Source organism: Phodopus roborovskii, unplaced genomic scaffold (assembly GCF_943737965.1).
Source record: "Phodopus roborovskii unplaced genomic scaffold, PHOROB, whole genome shotgun sequence".
Lineage (NCBI taxonomy): Eukaryota > Metazoa > Chordata > Mammalia > Rodentia > Cricetidae > Phodopus > Phodopus roborovskii.
This window is the reverse complement of record NW_026125993.1, coordinates 198,073-216,936: the sequence shown is the minus strand read 5'-3', so window position 1 is coordinate 216,936 and position 18,864 is coordinate 198,073. Positions and strand designations below refer to the sequence as shown.

The 18,864-nt window shown below is 33.8% G+C and overlaps 1 protein-coding gene across 1 annotated transcript in view; it reads left to right on the top strand.

Moving 5' to 3' along the window:
- Nucleotides 1-16,065, top strand: part of LOC127218243 (dystrophin) — a gene marked incomplete at both ends in the record, with an annotated part of 283,679 nt that extends 267,614 nt beyond the window's left edge. Inside the window, one exon of the mRNA XM_051179265.1 lies at nucleotides 15,918-16,065. Within this exon, the coding sequence (XP_051035222.1) occupies nucleotides 15,918-16,065 (148 nt within the window). The remainder of the gene's footprint in view (nucleotides 1-15,917) is intronic.
- Nucleotides 16,066-18,864: the final 2,799 nt, after the last annotated feature.

Below are 18,864 nucleotides of genomic sequence, written 5' to 3'. Positions count from 1 at the left end.
CTTGCTACCATATGTAATGGGATGTACTGCCCTCTTCTGGCCCACCAGGGATTCATGCAGTAAGAACACTGTGTATATAATAAATAAATATGCCTTAGAAAAAAAAAGAAATACAAGCAATTAATAAATGCTGGTAGTGGTTGAAGTAGTCTTAGTAAAGGGTGAGCTCTATGATTGGGTTATCCAGTACTAAGTGGTCAGTCATAGCACATAATATAAGAAACACTGAGTTGAATTATTTGGTTTTCTCTCTCTCTCTGGATTTCTCTAATTATATATATGTTAATTTATTTATATATGGCAACAAAGCTATTAAAATGAGGCTGTGAATTTTGGGGGCAATAATAAGTAGGACAAAAGAGGGAGAGGGTTGGGCAACTAAAATTTTAAAAATTAATAATAAAATTAAAAATAAAAAGAAATTACTGATGTGCAGAAACTTCCTACTAAAGCATATAATAACATGAAATTAATAGCTATTGTATATTTTTAAATAATCATTTTGATACTTGAATTTAATTTTTATAGGTTTAGGTTAACTGTTATAATTTCTGATGTAAAAAACTTAGCAATAATAGCATAAATCAAAGAAGGGCAAACTATTAAAAGAAGAACAAATAAAAATGTTTGGTTAAAAGGAACAAAGTTTCAATTACAAAAGATAAACTCTGTATGTCTACAAAGTAACACAATGCATATAGTTCTCAAGGATATAATGTATACATGAATTTGCAAATTACTTCCCTAAACAATTCCTGACCAGGGTTAGAGGAACTGCATAGTTGAGTGGTATTTTTCTGTTTTGGATGATATTAATTTCACAGTTATTTATCATCAAGATATATGTGTGAACGATTTAGAAATGCTGTATGTCAATAAAGTAGTTTTAAAGGAAACAATGAGAATGCCACTATCAAAGGAATAATTGTGTTCAGCTTACTCAAAGAAAATATAAATTATTTATTAAGAATATGAAAACTTTCTCATTGAGGAAGGTATAATTGGAAGAAAATCTACAAGAAAATGTTTTGTAGAACAAAGAATAATGTGAAGAACACTACAAATAATATGACAGTAACTCTCTGGAATATAGTATAGAGAAATTGGAAATGAAATTTGGCTATGAAGATGGCATGTGTGATAAAATTTTAGTTTACAAGAGCTTAAAATCATTTGTGAGTCCTTTTCCATTAAATACAAAATTTATAATTCTCTGAAATATAAGAGTAGAATTGACTTGTAACAATGTAATTTGTACCTAAGAGAAGAGTTTAGTGTAGAAGCCTGTTTTCTTGTCTATCATGAGATTGTTTGGTGAGTTGAATGACAAAGTAAGCATCATATCAACATATATTTTTGCCTTGCATCCCTGATTAGAAACATGCAGCCATTATCATATGAAAAATTGATATAATAATAGTACCTACCCAAAGGTGTGTTTAAGAATACTAAATATTTAAATCTGAAGGTGTTAGTAGAGTGTTTAACAAGTCCCTATCCAATACTTCTTACAGCAGTTATTAGGGAAAGCTTATTACTTACATTCCATGTTTTAAATCTGGATGGAGATGGAGACATTATTGCTTTGAATAAACTCCCGACTAATAAATTAAAGATAATATTTAGAATCTAGTGTCTCTAACATTAGAAAGCATTCATTTGGTGTGTAATCTTGATCATGTGAATATTAGAATTAAAATAAATTCTCACATAATGTAGGAAAGACCTATAAATATATCTACTTCTCAGAGAATTTTAGCTTAAATTCTTAGGGATTGTAACTATGTAATTAAGTTTGATGAATCAGTTAAAATAACTGATTTCACCTAAAGACCTTAACTTTAATGCAATTCTACACCTTACTCATAGAAAACTATGTCTGCTACATAGGGTGTTTTTAGAGAGTGTTAATTGTGCCAAATCAAGATGTTGAAATTGCATAATTTTTAGGTTCACATTGACATAAGTTCACATTTTTTTTTTTGTCAGAAAATGTTCAGGAAGAGTATGTGCTAACTATTTCCCCAACATGATGGAATGGTCAGGTATTGTAGTTTCTACTAGTCTACACTAGTTTCACTAGTCTAATGGGACTTTGGATTTTAACAAAAATGTTTATAAATGAAAAGAGCAAGATATATTTCCAGAATTCTCAAAATCAGTAATATCAAAGAAAATTTCACTCCATTTTATATAATCAAGTCAAATGGATGGAAACAAGGATAGTTCAAACATAAAAGTATAACAGCCATTCTACCTCCCTGCTTTTGTTATGGTCTGTCAAGTTCTCTTGGCCTTAGCCAAATCTGGGTGTACCAACGTTGCTATGAGACCTAGGGTGACTGTTCAGGTGGCTTGCTGTTTCTGTCCTTGCTGCACCTTTTGGAAATTGTCCATCTGCATTTCCTGTCTACTCTAGTATTGTTAATTTCCTTCTCAGGTCTTGATGAGGTTAAAGATTAAACTATCACAACTATTATTCTCTCTTCCTGGTTAGATATATTAGGTACTAGACTTACGTTTTCCAGCTTAGGACAACTCTATTGTAAACTCCATTAGGCCATCACCCTAGGACTAGATATGTAGGTCATTTTGTTCTCGATTTTCCTTTTCTTAGAGCACACTTGTTATTCACTGTTTTATATATAGTTTTGTATTAAGCCTAAATCTTTTCTTTAGACTAAAAGGGGAATTGTAGTGAGATAGTCCTTCTGTGGCACTGACTACACCCATTGGGCGGTGGAGCCATGGGCGGAAGTGACCTGTGGAAGGAGGTCAGAGGGGGCGAGGAAAGGCGCTCTCTTTCTGGTGTGACTCGGACAGGAGAGGATTGGGTTAAATTTCCTGGTGTTCATCTGTCTAGGTTGTAAGTTATTTCTCCCTGAATAAACATCTATTCGGCCTATTTGTTTATCCTGATCCTTATTTACCGCGATAAGCACATATTGGTATTTAAATACCAACGTATAATCCAAAATAATATGTTTAATTATATCCTAATATCTTATATGCTGATAAGTATATATATATATATATATATATATATATATATATATATATATATCCATATGAGACACAAATACAAAAAGTGATGCAGACATAGAGTAAGAACACACACACATGCACACATCTACCCACCCATACCTACACACAGAGAATTTCATGAAAGTATCCAATTTAAGGAGAAATCAGCTTATTAATATGGCTTTTAGCTGTCCCATCCATATATCTTTATCCATGGGTGTAAAAAGGAGGACTTAGCCTTAGACAGGCCAGCACATTTATAAAAGTACGTTAGAAATAAGTTAATATTTATTGGATTCTATAGCTGATCTTGACCCCTTTTCTTATCACCCCCCCCCACTCTGCAACTGGATTCCAGGAGTTCAGCTCAGTGTTCAGTGTTTAGCTGTGTGTGTCTGCTTCTGTTTCCATCAGCTACTAGATGAGGACTCTATGATGGTTAAATACCCTAGTTATCAATCTCATTTTCAGAGAAGGGCATTTAAGGTAGCCTCTCTACTATTGCTCAGATTGTTAGTTGGGGTCATCCTTGTAGGTCTCTGAACATTTCTCTAGAGTCAGTTTTCTCTTCAAACCTATAATGGCTCCCTCTATTATAGTACCACTTTTTTTTCTCTCGTCTATTTATCCCCCCAACTCAATCTTCCTGGTTCACTAAACTCTCCTCTCCTCCCCTTCTTTTTCTCCCAACTCCCTCTCCACTCACTGCCCTCCTCCCACTGCCAATATGCTCAGTAAATCTTGTTCCTTTCCCCTTCTGTGAGGGATCTTGTATCAATCTCTTAGGTTCCTCCTTGTATCCTAGTGTCTCTGGCAGTGTGTTAACAAGGGAGAACACATGTACTGATAGCTGGAAAATGAGCATTGTACAGACTCAGAACCCATGAACATGGGTCTTTGTTAGAAGGTCTGGGTAGTCTAAGGGACCTCTGACAGTGGTACCAGGATGAATCCCTGGTGCACAAAAGGACTTTGGGAGCACAATCCCCATGGAGGGATAATCCCTTACCCTAGGCCCTTCTCCAAATGACTTGATAGAATTGATGATCCTTCCTGGAAGGCATCACCATCTCTGTGGAGTGTGTGTGGGCAGAATGGGATGGGAAGGGGGAGTAGGGGAATGGGAGACAGAGAAAGAGAGAGGGAACTGGGATTGATATGTAAAAACAGAAAAAAATATCTAAAAAGTTATTGAGTTCTTAGTAGTATACTAAATTATTTATAAGTCAATAATATCAGCATTTATTATGTTTTAATATTATTTATTTAATTTTATTTTATGTGTATAGATGTTTTTACTAGATATGTATCTGAGCACTTCTTATGTACACAGTACCCACAGAGTCCAGAAGAGGGTTCCAGATTCCCTGGAGCCAGAGTTATAGATGGTTGTGATCTGCCCTGTAGTTGTTGCAAATCAATCACAGATCCTCTGCAGAAGCACCGTAACCATCTTTAAAGCCCCATATAATGATTATCTTTAAAGTAGCACTATTGAATATTTTGTTGAATGGCCAATGTTATCAATACTGTTTTAGTCTGAAACTCTATTTCAAAAAATAATTTGTTGACTAGTTCTTAAGAAAATCATGTCCTCATATTTGCATAACCCCTTATCAGGCTTGCACAGTAATTGTGACTTAGCTGCCTAATTTGTCCATTAAATACCCATTTCATGCTTTTTTACTAATATAATCCACAATTTTCTAATAATATATAATTATTAAAATTTCCAATAGGGTCTTCTACTAATAACTTCTACACCAAGTTCAAATTAGCACATAGTTTAAAAAGTTACTAAAATTGGTGTTAATATAAATAATACTAGTGTGTTTTGTCAACCATAACTACAGTGTATCTCTATCATCTGCATTAATTTTACTTTTTCTGAGATTATTTAGACTCCAAAAGGAGAAATATGGAAACCAAACATTTATGGTACCTAAATAGATGATATGAATCTATACTACAAATCTATGAGGAAGCTATTCTCTGTGAGTTTGAGACCAGCCTGGTCTACAAGAGCTAATTCCAGGAAAGCCTTCAATGCCAAATAATAATAATAATAATAATAATAATAATAATAATAATAACAACAACAGTCATTGTGAACCACCTAGGACATACTGGAAAGAATAGCCCACACAGGCAGAAGCATGTGTGACTTGAAGCCAGCCACATTGCACATAGTGTATTTGATAAGTACTCCATCATTGTGTAGATGGATTCCTCTTGGATCATCCTTCCTCACTTACCTATTCTATTCCTTTCCAGAGATTGCAGGGACACATGCAATTCGGATAGAATTGCATATAATTTCCTGGGATAGGTGGCTAAATCTGAAATAGGGTTCCCATTACACTCCCATGTTCTCCTTCTAAGAGAGGAAGTGAACAGTTCACAAGCCCAGCTGTAATAGTCTTTGGTAATTTGGTTCAGAAATCCAGAACATTATTACAGTTTGGCTCAAAGAATGGTTTTATATAGCAGGCCAGATGTGGGAGTTGTTGGCTCAATCCTGTAGAGAAATTCCATTGTCTGGAAAACCATATACTTCTGAAAATAAAATATTATTGAAATTCAAACATAAAATTTGTTTACATTGAGACTGTCAATGCTTTTCAGTCACACCAGAATACGTCTGCATCATAAAAGTCTGAGTCACATAAAGCTTAAAATATTTATTTATTGTTGCTTTAATAGATAATATTTGCCAAATCCTACTCCAGATTTCAGTTGAACATTTCTTTCTAAAGTGAGGGACATGCTCAAGAGAAACCTGTATATCATTTAAGGAAAATTATAGCTGTTTCCCTAAAAAATGGTAATGTTGATGTCAGTTAGGAGGTCTTAGTAATCTATGGGGCCTCTGGTAGTGGAACAGCATTTTTCACTCCTAGTGTACAAATGGACTTTGAGGGTGCATTCAATATTGATGGATGCTCTCTCAGCCTAGTCACATGGAAGAGGGCCTAGGTCCTGCCCCAAATAATATGATAGACTTTAAAGATCATCTGTGGAAGGCCTTAGTCTCCCTGGGGAGCAGAAAGGGAATGGGATAGGGGGTTGATGGCAGATAGAGGAGGAAAGGAGGGAGAGGAAACTGATATTGACATGTAAAAACAAGCTTGTTTCTAATTTAAATTAAAAATAGAAATAAAAAATGTAAAAAATTAAAAAAGTTCAGCATTGATTGCAACATACTATGGAAGAAGTTCACATGCATTAATTTCTCCCTAGTAATTAACTTTCAGAAGTAAAGAAGAGCTTTATAATCAGTTTTCAGAGAGAACAATTGCTTGCTAAAGATTGATCAAGATTCCATCCTCCAATTCTGTCCTCTCTCTTCTTGATCTGTCTGTATAGGCACAAGAATGAATCCAGTTCCATTTGTTCCATTCGTGTCTAGGAGACAAATATGTACATCTAATGATGAGTATGTATGCAAAATATAGAATTTTTAGTTTAGACTGGAGAACTGAGGACTGTGTCTAAGTATTGTGAACTTACAATTGGTGTCATGTCTTGTAAAGAAGACTCCACAACTATTAATATATTTAGGCATTATTAAATGTTTTGATTCCTTGGAAATGTGAAGGGTGTGTGTACATCAGCTTATAAAGAAATATGTAAGATCCATCATTATTGCGGTAAATAAGGATCAGGATAAACAAATAGGCCGAATAGATGTTTATTCAGGGAGAAATAACTTACAACCTAGACAGATGAACACCAGGAAATTCAACCCGATCCTCTCCTGTCCGAGTCACACCAGAAAAGAGAGAGAGAGCCTTTTCTGGCCCCCTCCGACCTCCTTCCACAGGTCACTTCCGCCCATGGCTCCACCCCCCAATGGGCGTGGTCAGTGCCACAGAAGGAGACAAAGTGAATATCCCACTACACATCATGTTTTTGAAAGACAGATTTTTATTTAGTTTACAGTTGTAGTGACTCAAGTAAATTGTAGCAACATTAAGCCTATCCTAGTAAGATAATAATAACTGTCACATCATGGCAGGAACGCATGTGGGTGAAGTATACACATCACCAGAGGTGGAAAGCCAGAGATTTAATCATAATCCTTTTAGAACTTCCTTAATTGTTATAAGAAATCGAATCTCCAAATGACTTTCCATTAAATCCCTCATCTTAAATATCCCACCACCTCTATATCACACCAAGGACAAAACCTCTAACACATGGATCATTGAGATTACTCAAATCCATATCATAGCAAGATACTAGAATTCTGGAATGCTAACTAATTTACCTTTATATAGGTTACCTGGACTTTCAAACACAAGATTTCCTATTCCCCTAATCACAGAGAAAATATGTAGGAGGAAATCATCAGCATGGTGGTGTTGAATTTGCAGACCTAAGTATAAAACCACAATAGACATGTCAGAAGGCTACTCAGGGGTTATTTATTTAAATTTATTTCTTGGAATTGAGCACTACCTTAATGGTTTGAAAGTGTTAGAGTATGTCCCAAAGTACCCAAATTACTCCCTAAATATAATTTATGGTTGAAAAAATAATCTGACTAACTTGATTTAGAACAGCAGGAAATAAGTTATGCTCTGCATAAATGAAACAACACGGTAATTTTAAATACTACTTGCATAGTGAATGAGAATTTTAATATTTGCAAAATTTTAAAATCACTTTATTTATTATCCTTATGTTTACACTGACATTTTTTGTTTCTCTATTTAGATTGGCCCACATTGCCTCTTATACCTAGGGAAAGGCACTGGAATATTTTACCCTTAGATGTAACATAGAAAGTAAAACATTCATTTCTCAGAATGTTATTTTTTGTTTCCTTATATGTGTCAAATTGCTGCATCCATTTTACTCATCCCTAGACTATTTAGTTAATGGAGTGAGAAAAATTTAAAGAACACAATAACAGACTGGAGGCTAATTTTATAAAGTAAATATTGTAAAAGCAGTAATATTTTACACATACACATACCATAATCTTTGGTGGGAGAGATTTTATACGTACACATGATAAAAATGATAATTTTGTTTGATAAATTTAGCTTGCTCCTAATGTATATTAAATACTAAAGAATATATATATGAAAACTTTATGTGATGTTTGAAATGGAGTTTAAAGTATTATTACTTCCATTAAAAGTCATTTTGTGTAAAACATATGTTTTATTTTTTAATATTTTCTTTGGATAGAATTATTCATTTGAAGAGCAATTTTAACAATAAAAGTAAATCAACTTTGTGGTTTCTAAAGTTTTAGAGTTTGCCTACTACATGGAAAACTATATATTTATATAATTATTTTTCACATGTTCACATAAAATGGTTAAAATTGCAAAGCCTTGGTTTAGAAGAGTTGTAGATAGCACTGATAAGAAAATAAAGAAAAGAGATTGAAGTCCAGTCCCTAGTGCTGGGGTATTTAGAAAGAACCAGGGAAACTTCAAATGATGCCATGTGCTACCAAAGCCTATCCAGTCTTACTATGTGGGTATTGAAGAGGCTATAAATATATAAGACACTCATATTATTCCACCTTCTTTTTGTACTTTCCTTGTCATTAGAAGCTAGTTGTACAGAGATCAAGGATATGGTCTTTACAGTTTTCTTTTTGAATGGTTATAGAAAGCTTATGAAACAAAACAGATACTGTAGAATCTGGTGGAGAATAATAGTACCAGTATGATAAGTGACATGATGAATTTGTGAATGAAACTCCCTGGGGTAGCCTAGTTATTACACTTTAACCAACATCTATGTCCTAGTAGGTATCAGTGTTAATGAGATAATTCAGATGATTGAATGGCAATAGAAGAAACCCAAGAAGATAAATGCTGACTGCTTTAAAATTGGGTGGCCTAATGGTAATCAACTGTTACCTGTGTTCTTGTACACTACTTTATGTTTCTCAGACAAGGATAGTAAAACAATTAGTCATCAGCACAAGAGGATGTCAGTTAAATTATGTTAAAATTATTTAATTGCTTTGTTTCATAAAATATAGAGATGAAAACTAAGCCACATTCAAAAATAGACAATTAAAAGTGAAATTGTTATAGGGGCTAGAGAAATGGCTCTTTTATTAAGAATGCTGACAGCTTCTCTGGAGAACCCAGATCTGCTCAAATTGCCTGTAACTCCAGCTCCAGGTTATCCCAAATTTTACTATGCCTTTTCTTTTTGGGGGCCACCAACAAGCTCCCAAATCATGACATGGAGACTTGTTGTTAGTTTTAAATGTGTGGCCTAGCTTAGGTTTGTTTCTGGCTTGATTTTTTTTTTCCTAACTTACATTACCCTGTTTCTCCTATCTGTTTTTTTTCCCTCGGAGCTATATACCTATCTTTCTGTATATCATACTTTCACTGTTTCTCCTGGCTGGCTGGCATTGGCTACCTGGATTCTATCCCCAGTCTTCTCCCTCATTCTGTTTTCTCTTTCCCTCTTTGCTAGATTTATCCTCCTATTTATTCTCTATTCTTTATTAAAACAATCAGGTGCCTTAGGCATGAAATGTGAAACACATATTTATATAATTAAAAACACATCATTACATAGTTGAGCAAATGCAGCATAAACAAATATAAAACACATTTACACAGTTAAAATAATGCACCACAGTATAAATAAGTATAACAGATCTTTGCTCAGTTAAAATAATATTCCACAAAACTGAAGTACATGGCATACATTCATAAAGACACAAACAGATTCACAAGCACACACACACACACACACACACACACACACACACCACTAGAAAAGAAAATTTTAGTTAAACATTGACTTTAGTTTCATCAACATGGAACAATGCTAAGGCGTACTTCAATACTTAATATTCTTATTTAACAGCAACTCTTCATTTCTAGAAACACAGATTCCTATAAGACATATGAATATCCAATTTTTAAAAGTGAATGAACTCTTAAAATGTCTTATCAGGTCATTTATTACAAAAGTGATACCACTGATCACATTTAAATGCTAGATTATTCATAAACATAAATATATACATCATCATGTTGGTGCTGAAGAATGCATTTTATTTGTGTAACTCTAGAATATTATTAATTATTAAAGGCAGAGTCTTACTTTAAACCAACTAGTTAGAGAAATCCTGTATGTGCTATCATTCACTACATTTATCCCACTAACAAACTACTTTTTCAGATACTTTCCAAATGATAATGAAATGATTTTTGAATGCAAATTATGTCATAATGCAAGGCATATAATCCTCCCATTCCACTGTACCTCTGTTTCTCATAACTTTATATTCTGTATATGATTCTGTAGGAGTACATCTTCTCCCACTTTATGCCTTATTTGGTACCTAATTTTCTCAAAACAAAACAAAAAACCAAATTATTCATTTCATCAATTATTTGTGTTATTTTTGTCTGTTTCTAGTTTATTGATTTAAGCCTTGAGTCTGATTATTTCTTGATATCTATCTTTTGGATATGATTTCTCCATTTTTTCATGAATTTTGACATCGATGCTAAGTGGATAATAAGAAATATCTACATTTGCTTTTTAAATAAAATCAATTAATACTATCAGCTGCCTCTATGAAAGTACTTCCTTTTAGCCCATAGGTATGATTATGTTGGTATGTTATATATTGATTTTCCTTCAGGTTTAGAAAATCTTTCATTTCCTTCTTAATTTCTGTCTTCACCAATTTTATATCAAGAAAGTAATAAGATATACTATTTTAATTGATTTATTTTTTAAATTCTGAATTTACCCTCCCTCCTCTCCTCCTGCTTTCCTCATTTACCACCCACCTCCCATTTGCTCCTCAGACAGGAAATGGTCTCCCCTAAGAAGTCTATTAAGCCCTATCATCTCATTGAGGGAGGACCAAGGCACCTCTCTACCCCCAACATCCCAGTGTCTAGGCTGAGTAAGGTATCTTGCCATATAGAATGGGCTCCACTAAGTCAACGGTGACTGTTCAGTTTTCATGAATTTGAAAACTTTATTCTGCTTCTGTTGCTGATATCCAGCTATAATTTATGGTGATCTGAAAGGATGCAGGGTATTACTTCAATATTCTTGAGTTTTTTGAAAATTGTCTTGTGATCAAGTGGTGGTCAATTTTGTAGAAAGCCTTACAAGCTGCAAACAGAAAGGTATATTCTTTTGTACGGGGGTGAAATGTTCTGGAAATACCCATTAGGTCCATTCAGTTTATAATCTCTGTTATATATATCGTTTCTCTGCTTAGTTTTTAACTGGAAGTCCTCTGTATTAGCAAGAGTGAGGTATTGAAATCACTCCTTATCAGTATGTGAGGGGCAATATGTAATTTTAGCTGTAGTTGTGTTTCTTTTATGAACTTAGATATCTTAGGTTTTGGTGGATAGATGTTTAGAATTTCAATATCCTCTTGTTGGGTTTCTAATTTTCATGAGTTTGTAATGCCTTTCACTATCTCTTCTAATTAGTTTTGGTTTGAGGTCTTATTTTGTGAGATATTAAAATGGCTACACTAACTTGCTTCTTTGGTTCATTTACTTAGAATATATTTCCCATTATTTTACTCTGAGTAGTACATTTCTGTCCTTGATTGTAAGGTGTGTGTGTGTGTGTGTGTGTGTGTGTTTTTTTTTTTTTTTTTTTTTTTTTTTTGGATTCACCTAAAAATTGGATTCTCTTCTCAAAACCAACCTGTTACCTGTTAGGCCCTGCCATTGTATTGGTGAATTAAAATCATTGCTATTGAGAATAATCAATGAGCAAATGTATTGATTCTTGCTAGTTTATTGTTTAGATAATTGGTTTTAAGCACTACTGGGCTAAGATTTTTATTTTTCGCATTTTCTTGTATTTGTGTTAAATTGTGCCTTCTTTAGAGATGGATTGGAAGATAGGTGCTCAAGAAATTTGATTTTTATAGTGGAATGTCTTCAGTTTTTGTCTTTTGTAATTGATATTTTGCTGGCTACATTAGTCTGGGCTGGCATCTGTGGTCTCTGAACTTGTAGATCATATAGGCCTTCTGTGTTTCAGAGACACCATTGAGCTATCAGATTATGGCTCTATTGTGTCTGGCTGATGTCAAACTTATTATTTTTCACATTTTATTCTGTGTGTTTAGTGTTTTAATTATTATATGTCTTGGGGAATTCATTGAATCTATAGATTGCATCCGGGAGATTGCCATTTTTACTATGCTAATCATATTGATTCTTGTGTATGAAAGATCTTCCCATCTTGTGATACCTTCTTCAGTTTCTTACTTCAAAGACTTGAAATTTTGTCATGCAGGTCTTTCACTTCTTGGCAAGAATTACTCCAAGATATTTTATATTATTTGAGGGTATTTTCAAGGGTGTTATATCCTTGATTTCTTTCTCTGCCCTTTTATGGTTTGTATATAGGATAGATATTGATTTGTTAAAGTTTTTCAGGTGTCCAACCACTTTTCTGAATGTGTTCATCAACTGTAAGAGTTCCCCATTGTGATTATCAGGCTCACTTATATATAATAACATATCATCTGTAAATAATTATACTATACATAGCTACAAAGTTCCTCAATGAACTGAATCCAAGAACACATCAAAACACCATCCACCATGATCAAATAGAATTCATCCCACAGGTGTAGGCATCTATAAAAAGGAATGTATTTTTCTAAATAGTAGTATTCCATTGTATAAATGTGCCACATATTCTTTATCCATTTTTCAGTTGAGGGGCATCTAGGTTGCTTCCAGGTTCTTGCTATTACAAATAATGCTGCTACAAACATAGTTGAACATATATCTTTGTAGCATGGATGTGGATCATTTGGGTATATGCCTAAGAGTGGGATTGCCAGGTCTTGTGGTAGACTGATTCCCATTTTCCTGAGGAACTGCCATCCTGATCTCCAAAATGGCTATAAAAGTTTGAACTCCCACCAGCAGTGGAGGACTGTTACCCTTTCTCCAAATCCTCTCCAGCATAAATTGTCATTGGTGTTTCTGATTTTAGCCATTGTGGCTGGAGTAAGTTTGTTTCAGAGTTGTTTTGATTTGCATCCCCCTGAGAGCTAAAGATGTTGAACACTTTCTTAAGTGTTTTACAGCCTTTGTTATTTCCTCTATTGAGAATTCTCTGTTCACTTCTGTACCCCATTTTTAAATAAGATTATTTGGTATTTTGCTGACTATTTTCTTGAGTTCTTTGTATATTTTGGAGATCATCCCTCTGTCAGATGTTGATTGGTGAAGATCTTTTCCCAGTATGTGAGCTGCCATTTGATCTTTTCAACTGTGTCCTTTGCCTTACAAAAGCTTCTCAGTATAAATTGCTTATTTGTGTTTTCCTTGTTTGCTTGAGGGATTTTTTCATATCCTTCATTTTTTTTTTATTCTTGTTTGTTTGATTTACTGTATTTTTCCGGGATTTTCTTTCAAGAGATTTATTTATTTACTCTTTAAGCCTATCTATCATCTTCCTATAGTTTGTTTTAAGGTCTTTTTTATTGTACTAAAACTATTTTTTAAATATTCAGGGCCCACTCTGCTGGATTCTAGTGGTGACATATTTGCCTGCAGTTATTGATTTTGTTTTTAGGCTGATGTTTAGGTGACTGCGTTTGGGATTATGATAAGTGGAGATGATGATATCTCTTATTGTCTTTGTTGGGTGGCTATTTTCTTCCTTGGTTTCTGTTCTTTCTTTATTTTTAGAGTGTTTTAGTTGCATTTATGCCTCTTTTTCTGCCTTGCTTGCCTATGTTTGCATGAGGAGTACTAGCTGGATTTGGAGAAATCTAGGAGAAAATACAAGTCTGTGGACTTGCACAGGAGGAATGTACAGGTGTGTAGGAATACTCATGCAAGTGTTCTGTTGTAGCACTAGGACTGGAGGCTTGGGATTTGGGGGTTAGAAAAGGTACAATGGGAGCCTACCTAATCTTCTGGCAAATGTGTCCTGTTGTTGAACATGGGGTGTCTGCCTAAGCTGAAGACTTGGAAACAGTGACAATCATGGAAAGGGAAGTCAGGGAGTGGATGGTCTGTGGGATCCATAGGCATGGGATGGGTTGTGAGGGAAAACTGAAGCTAGTTTTCTGATGAAGTTCTTGGGATGATCTTGAAGATTAGTTCTGAAGAATCAGAGATCTCTGTATACTTTATGTACCTTGATAATCATCCCCTTCTTTAAGTTGGTGAATATTTCTTTCATTGAAAATATTTTCTGTGCCTATAGCAGGGGTTTCTTTTCCTTCCTTTGTCCCTATTATTCACAGATTTTGAATTTCATGATAACTAGTGTAAAGATTTTCTAAATGTTTTGCTACTAGATTTTTATTTTAATTTACATATCATGGACAGAGCTATTAATTTCTTCTACCTTGTCTCCAATGCCTAACATTCTCTGTTACATTTTTTATCCTTTATTAGTGAGGTTTACATCCAAAATTTTTGTTTGACTTCCTGAGTCATTATTTTCTAGTTTTATGTCTGTTGGGTTTTTCTTTAATGATGTTATTTCTTTGTTAAATTCTGCTTTCATGTCTTTTTTATTATTTCATGTCACTGTTTTCACAGTATACATTAAGGTATTTATTTATAGTCTCTTCAAGGTCTTTGAACATATTCACACTTCCTATTTTAATAATCCTTGTCTTATGCTTCGATTATATTGAGTGTCTTAGAACCTACTGTTGTAGGGTTAGTTGGTTATAAAGAAAGCACATGTCTTAACTGTTTATGTGTGTTCTTTTGTGCTTGTGTCTAGGCATCTTCATTTGGGAGAACTGAAGTGATTCTAGGTATTGATATCTGGTTTTCTTAATGTTGAGTATTCCATTCCTGGGTTTCATTCACCACTCTGTATTTTACAATCGTATATAGCTGTGGGCTGTGTGGTAGAGAGGGCTTCAGCAGGTCAATGAGGGCAAAGAGGAATAGAAGTTTGCTATTTAAAATAAAAAAAGGCTTAGAAGGAGTTCAATAAAGAGTTAATGTTATTCTGTCCTCACCAAGAGGTGGGGTCCCCTAGAAATTGGAAGTTTAGTGGAAAGAGAGGCACCTGCAATAGGTTTCACTAGGGTAAAGAACATGTCTTGGGAGACAGGGGTGAAAGGGCTAGAAAGATTTGCTTTGTACAAAGACTTGTAGGCTCCAGTGAATTGACTTGATGTGGGAGGAAATGTACCTGCAAGCAGACTGCTAAAGGATTGAAGAGGAGTCAGTACATATCACTATGAGGACAGAAAGGATAGTGAAAATTGCCTATCTGATTCCTAGCTCTATATGGCCAATGAACATCTTTGGTAGAAGGTGTTTCTAGGTATTGGTGGCACACATAATGGAACTGAAATAGACTAGAAGGGAGGGCTGTAGGGAGGAACATATTTGGGTAAATATAAATGCTTGACAGAGTCCCCATGTTATTAAGGTAGGGTTGGAATAGGGTCTTCTTCAGTAAGCTGGATGCTTCATACCTTTAAGTAAAATTTTGAACCAGGAAGAATGTTGAGACTCAAACTTGATGAGATAATTTTATTTTGATCCAAATATATTTTAAATTTGAATGTTTGGTTCTCATACAAATTTTACAATTTTGAAATGTTATTAAAGTCCTAGAATTACTTTTTAAAATTCTTATAATGACAATGCTAATACTCCTAAATAATTGCTTCATATTTGTTTATATATATATATATATATATATACATTAATGTATATATATATATGAATGTATATATGTTATACTTCTGGTTTTACATTAGTGATTATGTTTCATCATTGGAAATAAAATCTACAAATGCAATACAGTGCAAAAATAATGCATTTTTCAACATAAACAAATACATGTATGGTATCCATAAACTGTTTTCTATAAACCACTTACTTCGTTTCATCGGTTTTCAATTCTAGGCAATTTGATAGATCAGTTGAAAAATGGAGACACTTTCATTATGATATGAAGGTATTTAATCAATGGCTGAATGAAGTTGAACAGTTTTTCAGAAAGACACAAAATCCTGAAAACTGGGAACATGCCAAATACAAATGGTATCTTAAGGTAAGACTTTTGAAATTTCATTTTCCATATTGTCTTTCTTTTTACTCAAATATTTTTGCATAATTAGCTTCTATAAGTTCACCTTGAAGAAGGAATAAACTATATAACTGTGGACTTTTCTAATGTTCCTTGAGCATGCTACTAAAATCAATGTAACAAGTAGGACTGAAAATTGTGCTTTGAATGTCTTGTGAAAGGATGAAAGCATCTGCCTAGGTACTACTGTCCCATCTGATTAATTGTGAAATACAATTGTGTCTGTGATGCAGGAAAACATCTTACAGCAGAACAGAATGCGGTTTGAGTTATCTTTCTTCTCTCTGTGTGTGTGTGTTTTGTTGGAAACTTTTCAGAAGGAAAAACTGTGCTATACTTGCAGCAAACATCTATCATTGTAAAATTAAAACTGCATTCCCTCAAGACAATTTGTGGGGATGTAGCAATATTTCTATATATTCAATTGACAAAATGCCTTATGAAACAGGCCAGAGGCCAAAACAATGTCAAATTAATTGTTAGTACTTATTGACTTTATCTGTTTTTTGTTAATGGAAATACAACATATGGATTATAACTAAGGAATCATTTAATTCCAATATGTTGTGTCTTGTAAAGTACAGTAAAAATAAATTAGATTGGAATTTGGAGTATATAATTGAATTGATAAAATATATAGATTAAATCTAAGAAATATGGTTTACCATGCCAAGTTTAAATTTTTGTTGCATTATTTTTCATTATTAAAGTTGCAGTTTTAAATGAGATGGTTTTGAATTGTGGCCAACTTTTTATGTCCAAAACTACTGATTAAGACAGATAAAGGCAAAGGAAATGGTAGTTCGTAGCAGGCTTTCTTGGACTGCAAGTCTGCAAATCATGACATGGAAACTTATTAGTAATTATGAGTTATTATTGTTAAGATTGTTTCTCTAGCTCTTTTAACTTAATTTATCCTGTTTCTACTAATTTATGTATTCCCCCAAGCTTTGATTACCTCATCAATGTACTATCTCATCCATCCTGCCTTGCTACTTCCTTTGTTTCTGACTGGCTTGCCCCAGACTGGCTGGTCCCAGGCTGGCTGGCTGGCTTCCTTTTCTCCCTGCCAGCCAGCCCCACCTATCCCTCCTCTGGCTAGCTATTAGTCATTGAGTGTCTTACGAGACCAATCTGATGCCTTGGGCAGGCAAGATAAAACAGCAGTATATCTTTACAAAGTTAAATAGAAATATAATTTCTATTGTGAAATTCAATGACATTTTGTGATGTTTAATCTTTGATTAATCCATTTTGTGTATATTTTTAATTACATATTGTTATTGTCATTTCTTATATGTGAAATATGGATAATTTTATACCTACCCTGGGTACATTCAGTTTGTCTTATAATGTCTTACTGATATAAAATACATATATAGTAATTTTTGTTTCCTTTATGAAATCAACCAACTGTATACCAACTTTAACTTTTGTTAGGTGTTAAGAATTTAAATTGTTAAATGCTAAATAATTTGTAATTCAAATAAATTTTCTTAAGCTGTCTTGTGGGACCCCATCAACCTAATTCAAAACAGCTTTAAATTTATAGGTTTTCTTTGTAATTTATTAATTGTAATTAGTCAGTGATTTTCTTCAACTGCTAAAGCAAACCTCATTGGTTAACTCTGATGTCCCTTGAAAGATTAATTTCGTCCATAGTGGCATTTTTGAACTATCACATCCAAAATTTGACTTCTTTCCCTAGTCTTTTATAACTTTCTTGCAAATTCAAGCTGTTTAGGACCCACCTGAATATAGCTATGTGCAGATCTTCAAAGGACTTCCTCAGTATTATACATTGTAATATCTATGTTTGCCCATTGTACTTTGTGTTCCATCTCCAGAAGTCAATTTACCTGGTATTTTATCAGTTACTCATATTTTCTTATGGTATGGAAATTTGTCTAGATAGGAAGATAGACAGTTAGTTCTCAGTCATGTCATTGTTTTCTTTCACTCTCTAATCATAGTCCTTTGTCCTATGTTCAGTGTCTTTCAAACCATTATTTCATAGATGTTATTTATTTTTGGTATTTAAATATTATGTTAAATTGACATGAAATAAAAATACAAAGATTTTAATTTTTTAAGGCATTATTACTACAACAGCAATTCAAGTTCATCATAATGTAATAGATCTGTAAAATATAGAAAACTCCTCAATTCCTGACAGTGTAATGTATTAATTACAATTGATAAATATTTATAAACGTTTCCTAATCAGACAAGTTGTAAAATTATTTTATTTATTCTAGTTTTTAAGCTACAAATAAATAAGAAAGGGATATATAGAGAGGGAATGTTTTATCAGATACAGAGATGTTAATGATTACATATTGAGAAGAGTTTTATTAAAGATATTTTACTAAGAAAAACACAATGGTATTTCTTCAGTACACAGAATTGATGGAGGAATATTCTTGGGTATGCAAATATATGTTTCTCTTATTGGTTGATAATAAAGCTGTTTCCAGGAGGGGTCAAGAGAGTATCCCTCCATGGTGAATGTGCTCCCAAAGTCCTTTTGTGCACCAGGGATACATCCTGGTTCCACTATCAGAAGTCCCTTAGACTGCCCAGGCCTTCTGAGTCCCATGTTCAAGGGGTATGAGTCTGTCCAATTCTGGTTTGCAAGCTATCAGTCTGAGGCACATTAGCTCCTCCTTGGTCAGGTCGGCTGTTTCTGTGAGTTTCTGTAGCCTGGTCTTGGCCTCCTTCTCTGAATCTAGATTCTAGTTTGGCTCAGTGTTTATTTGTGGG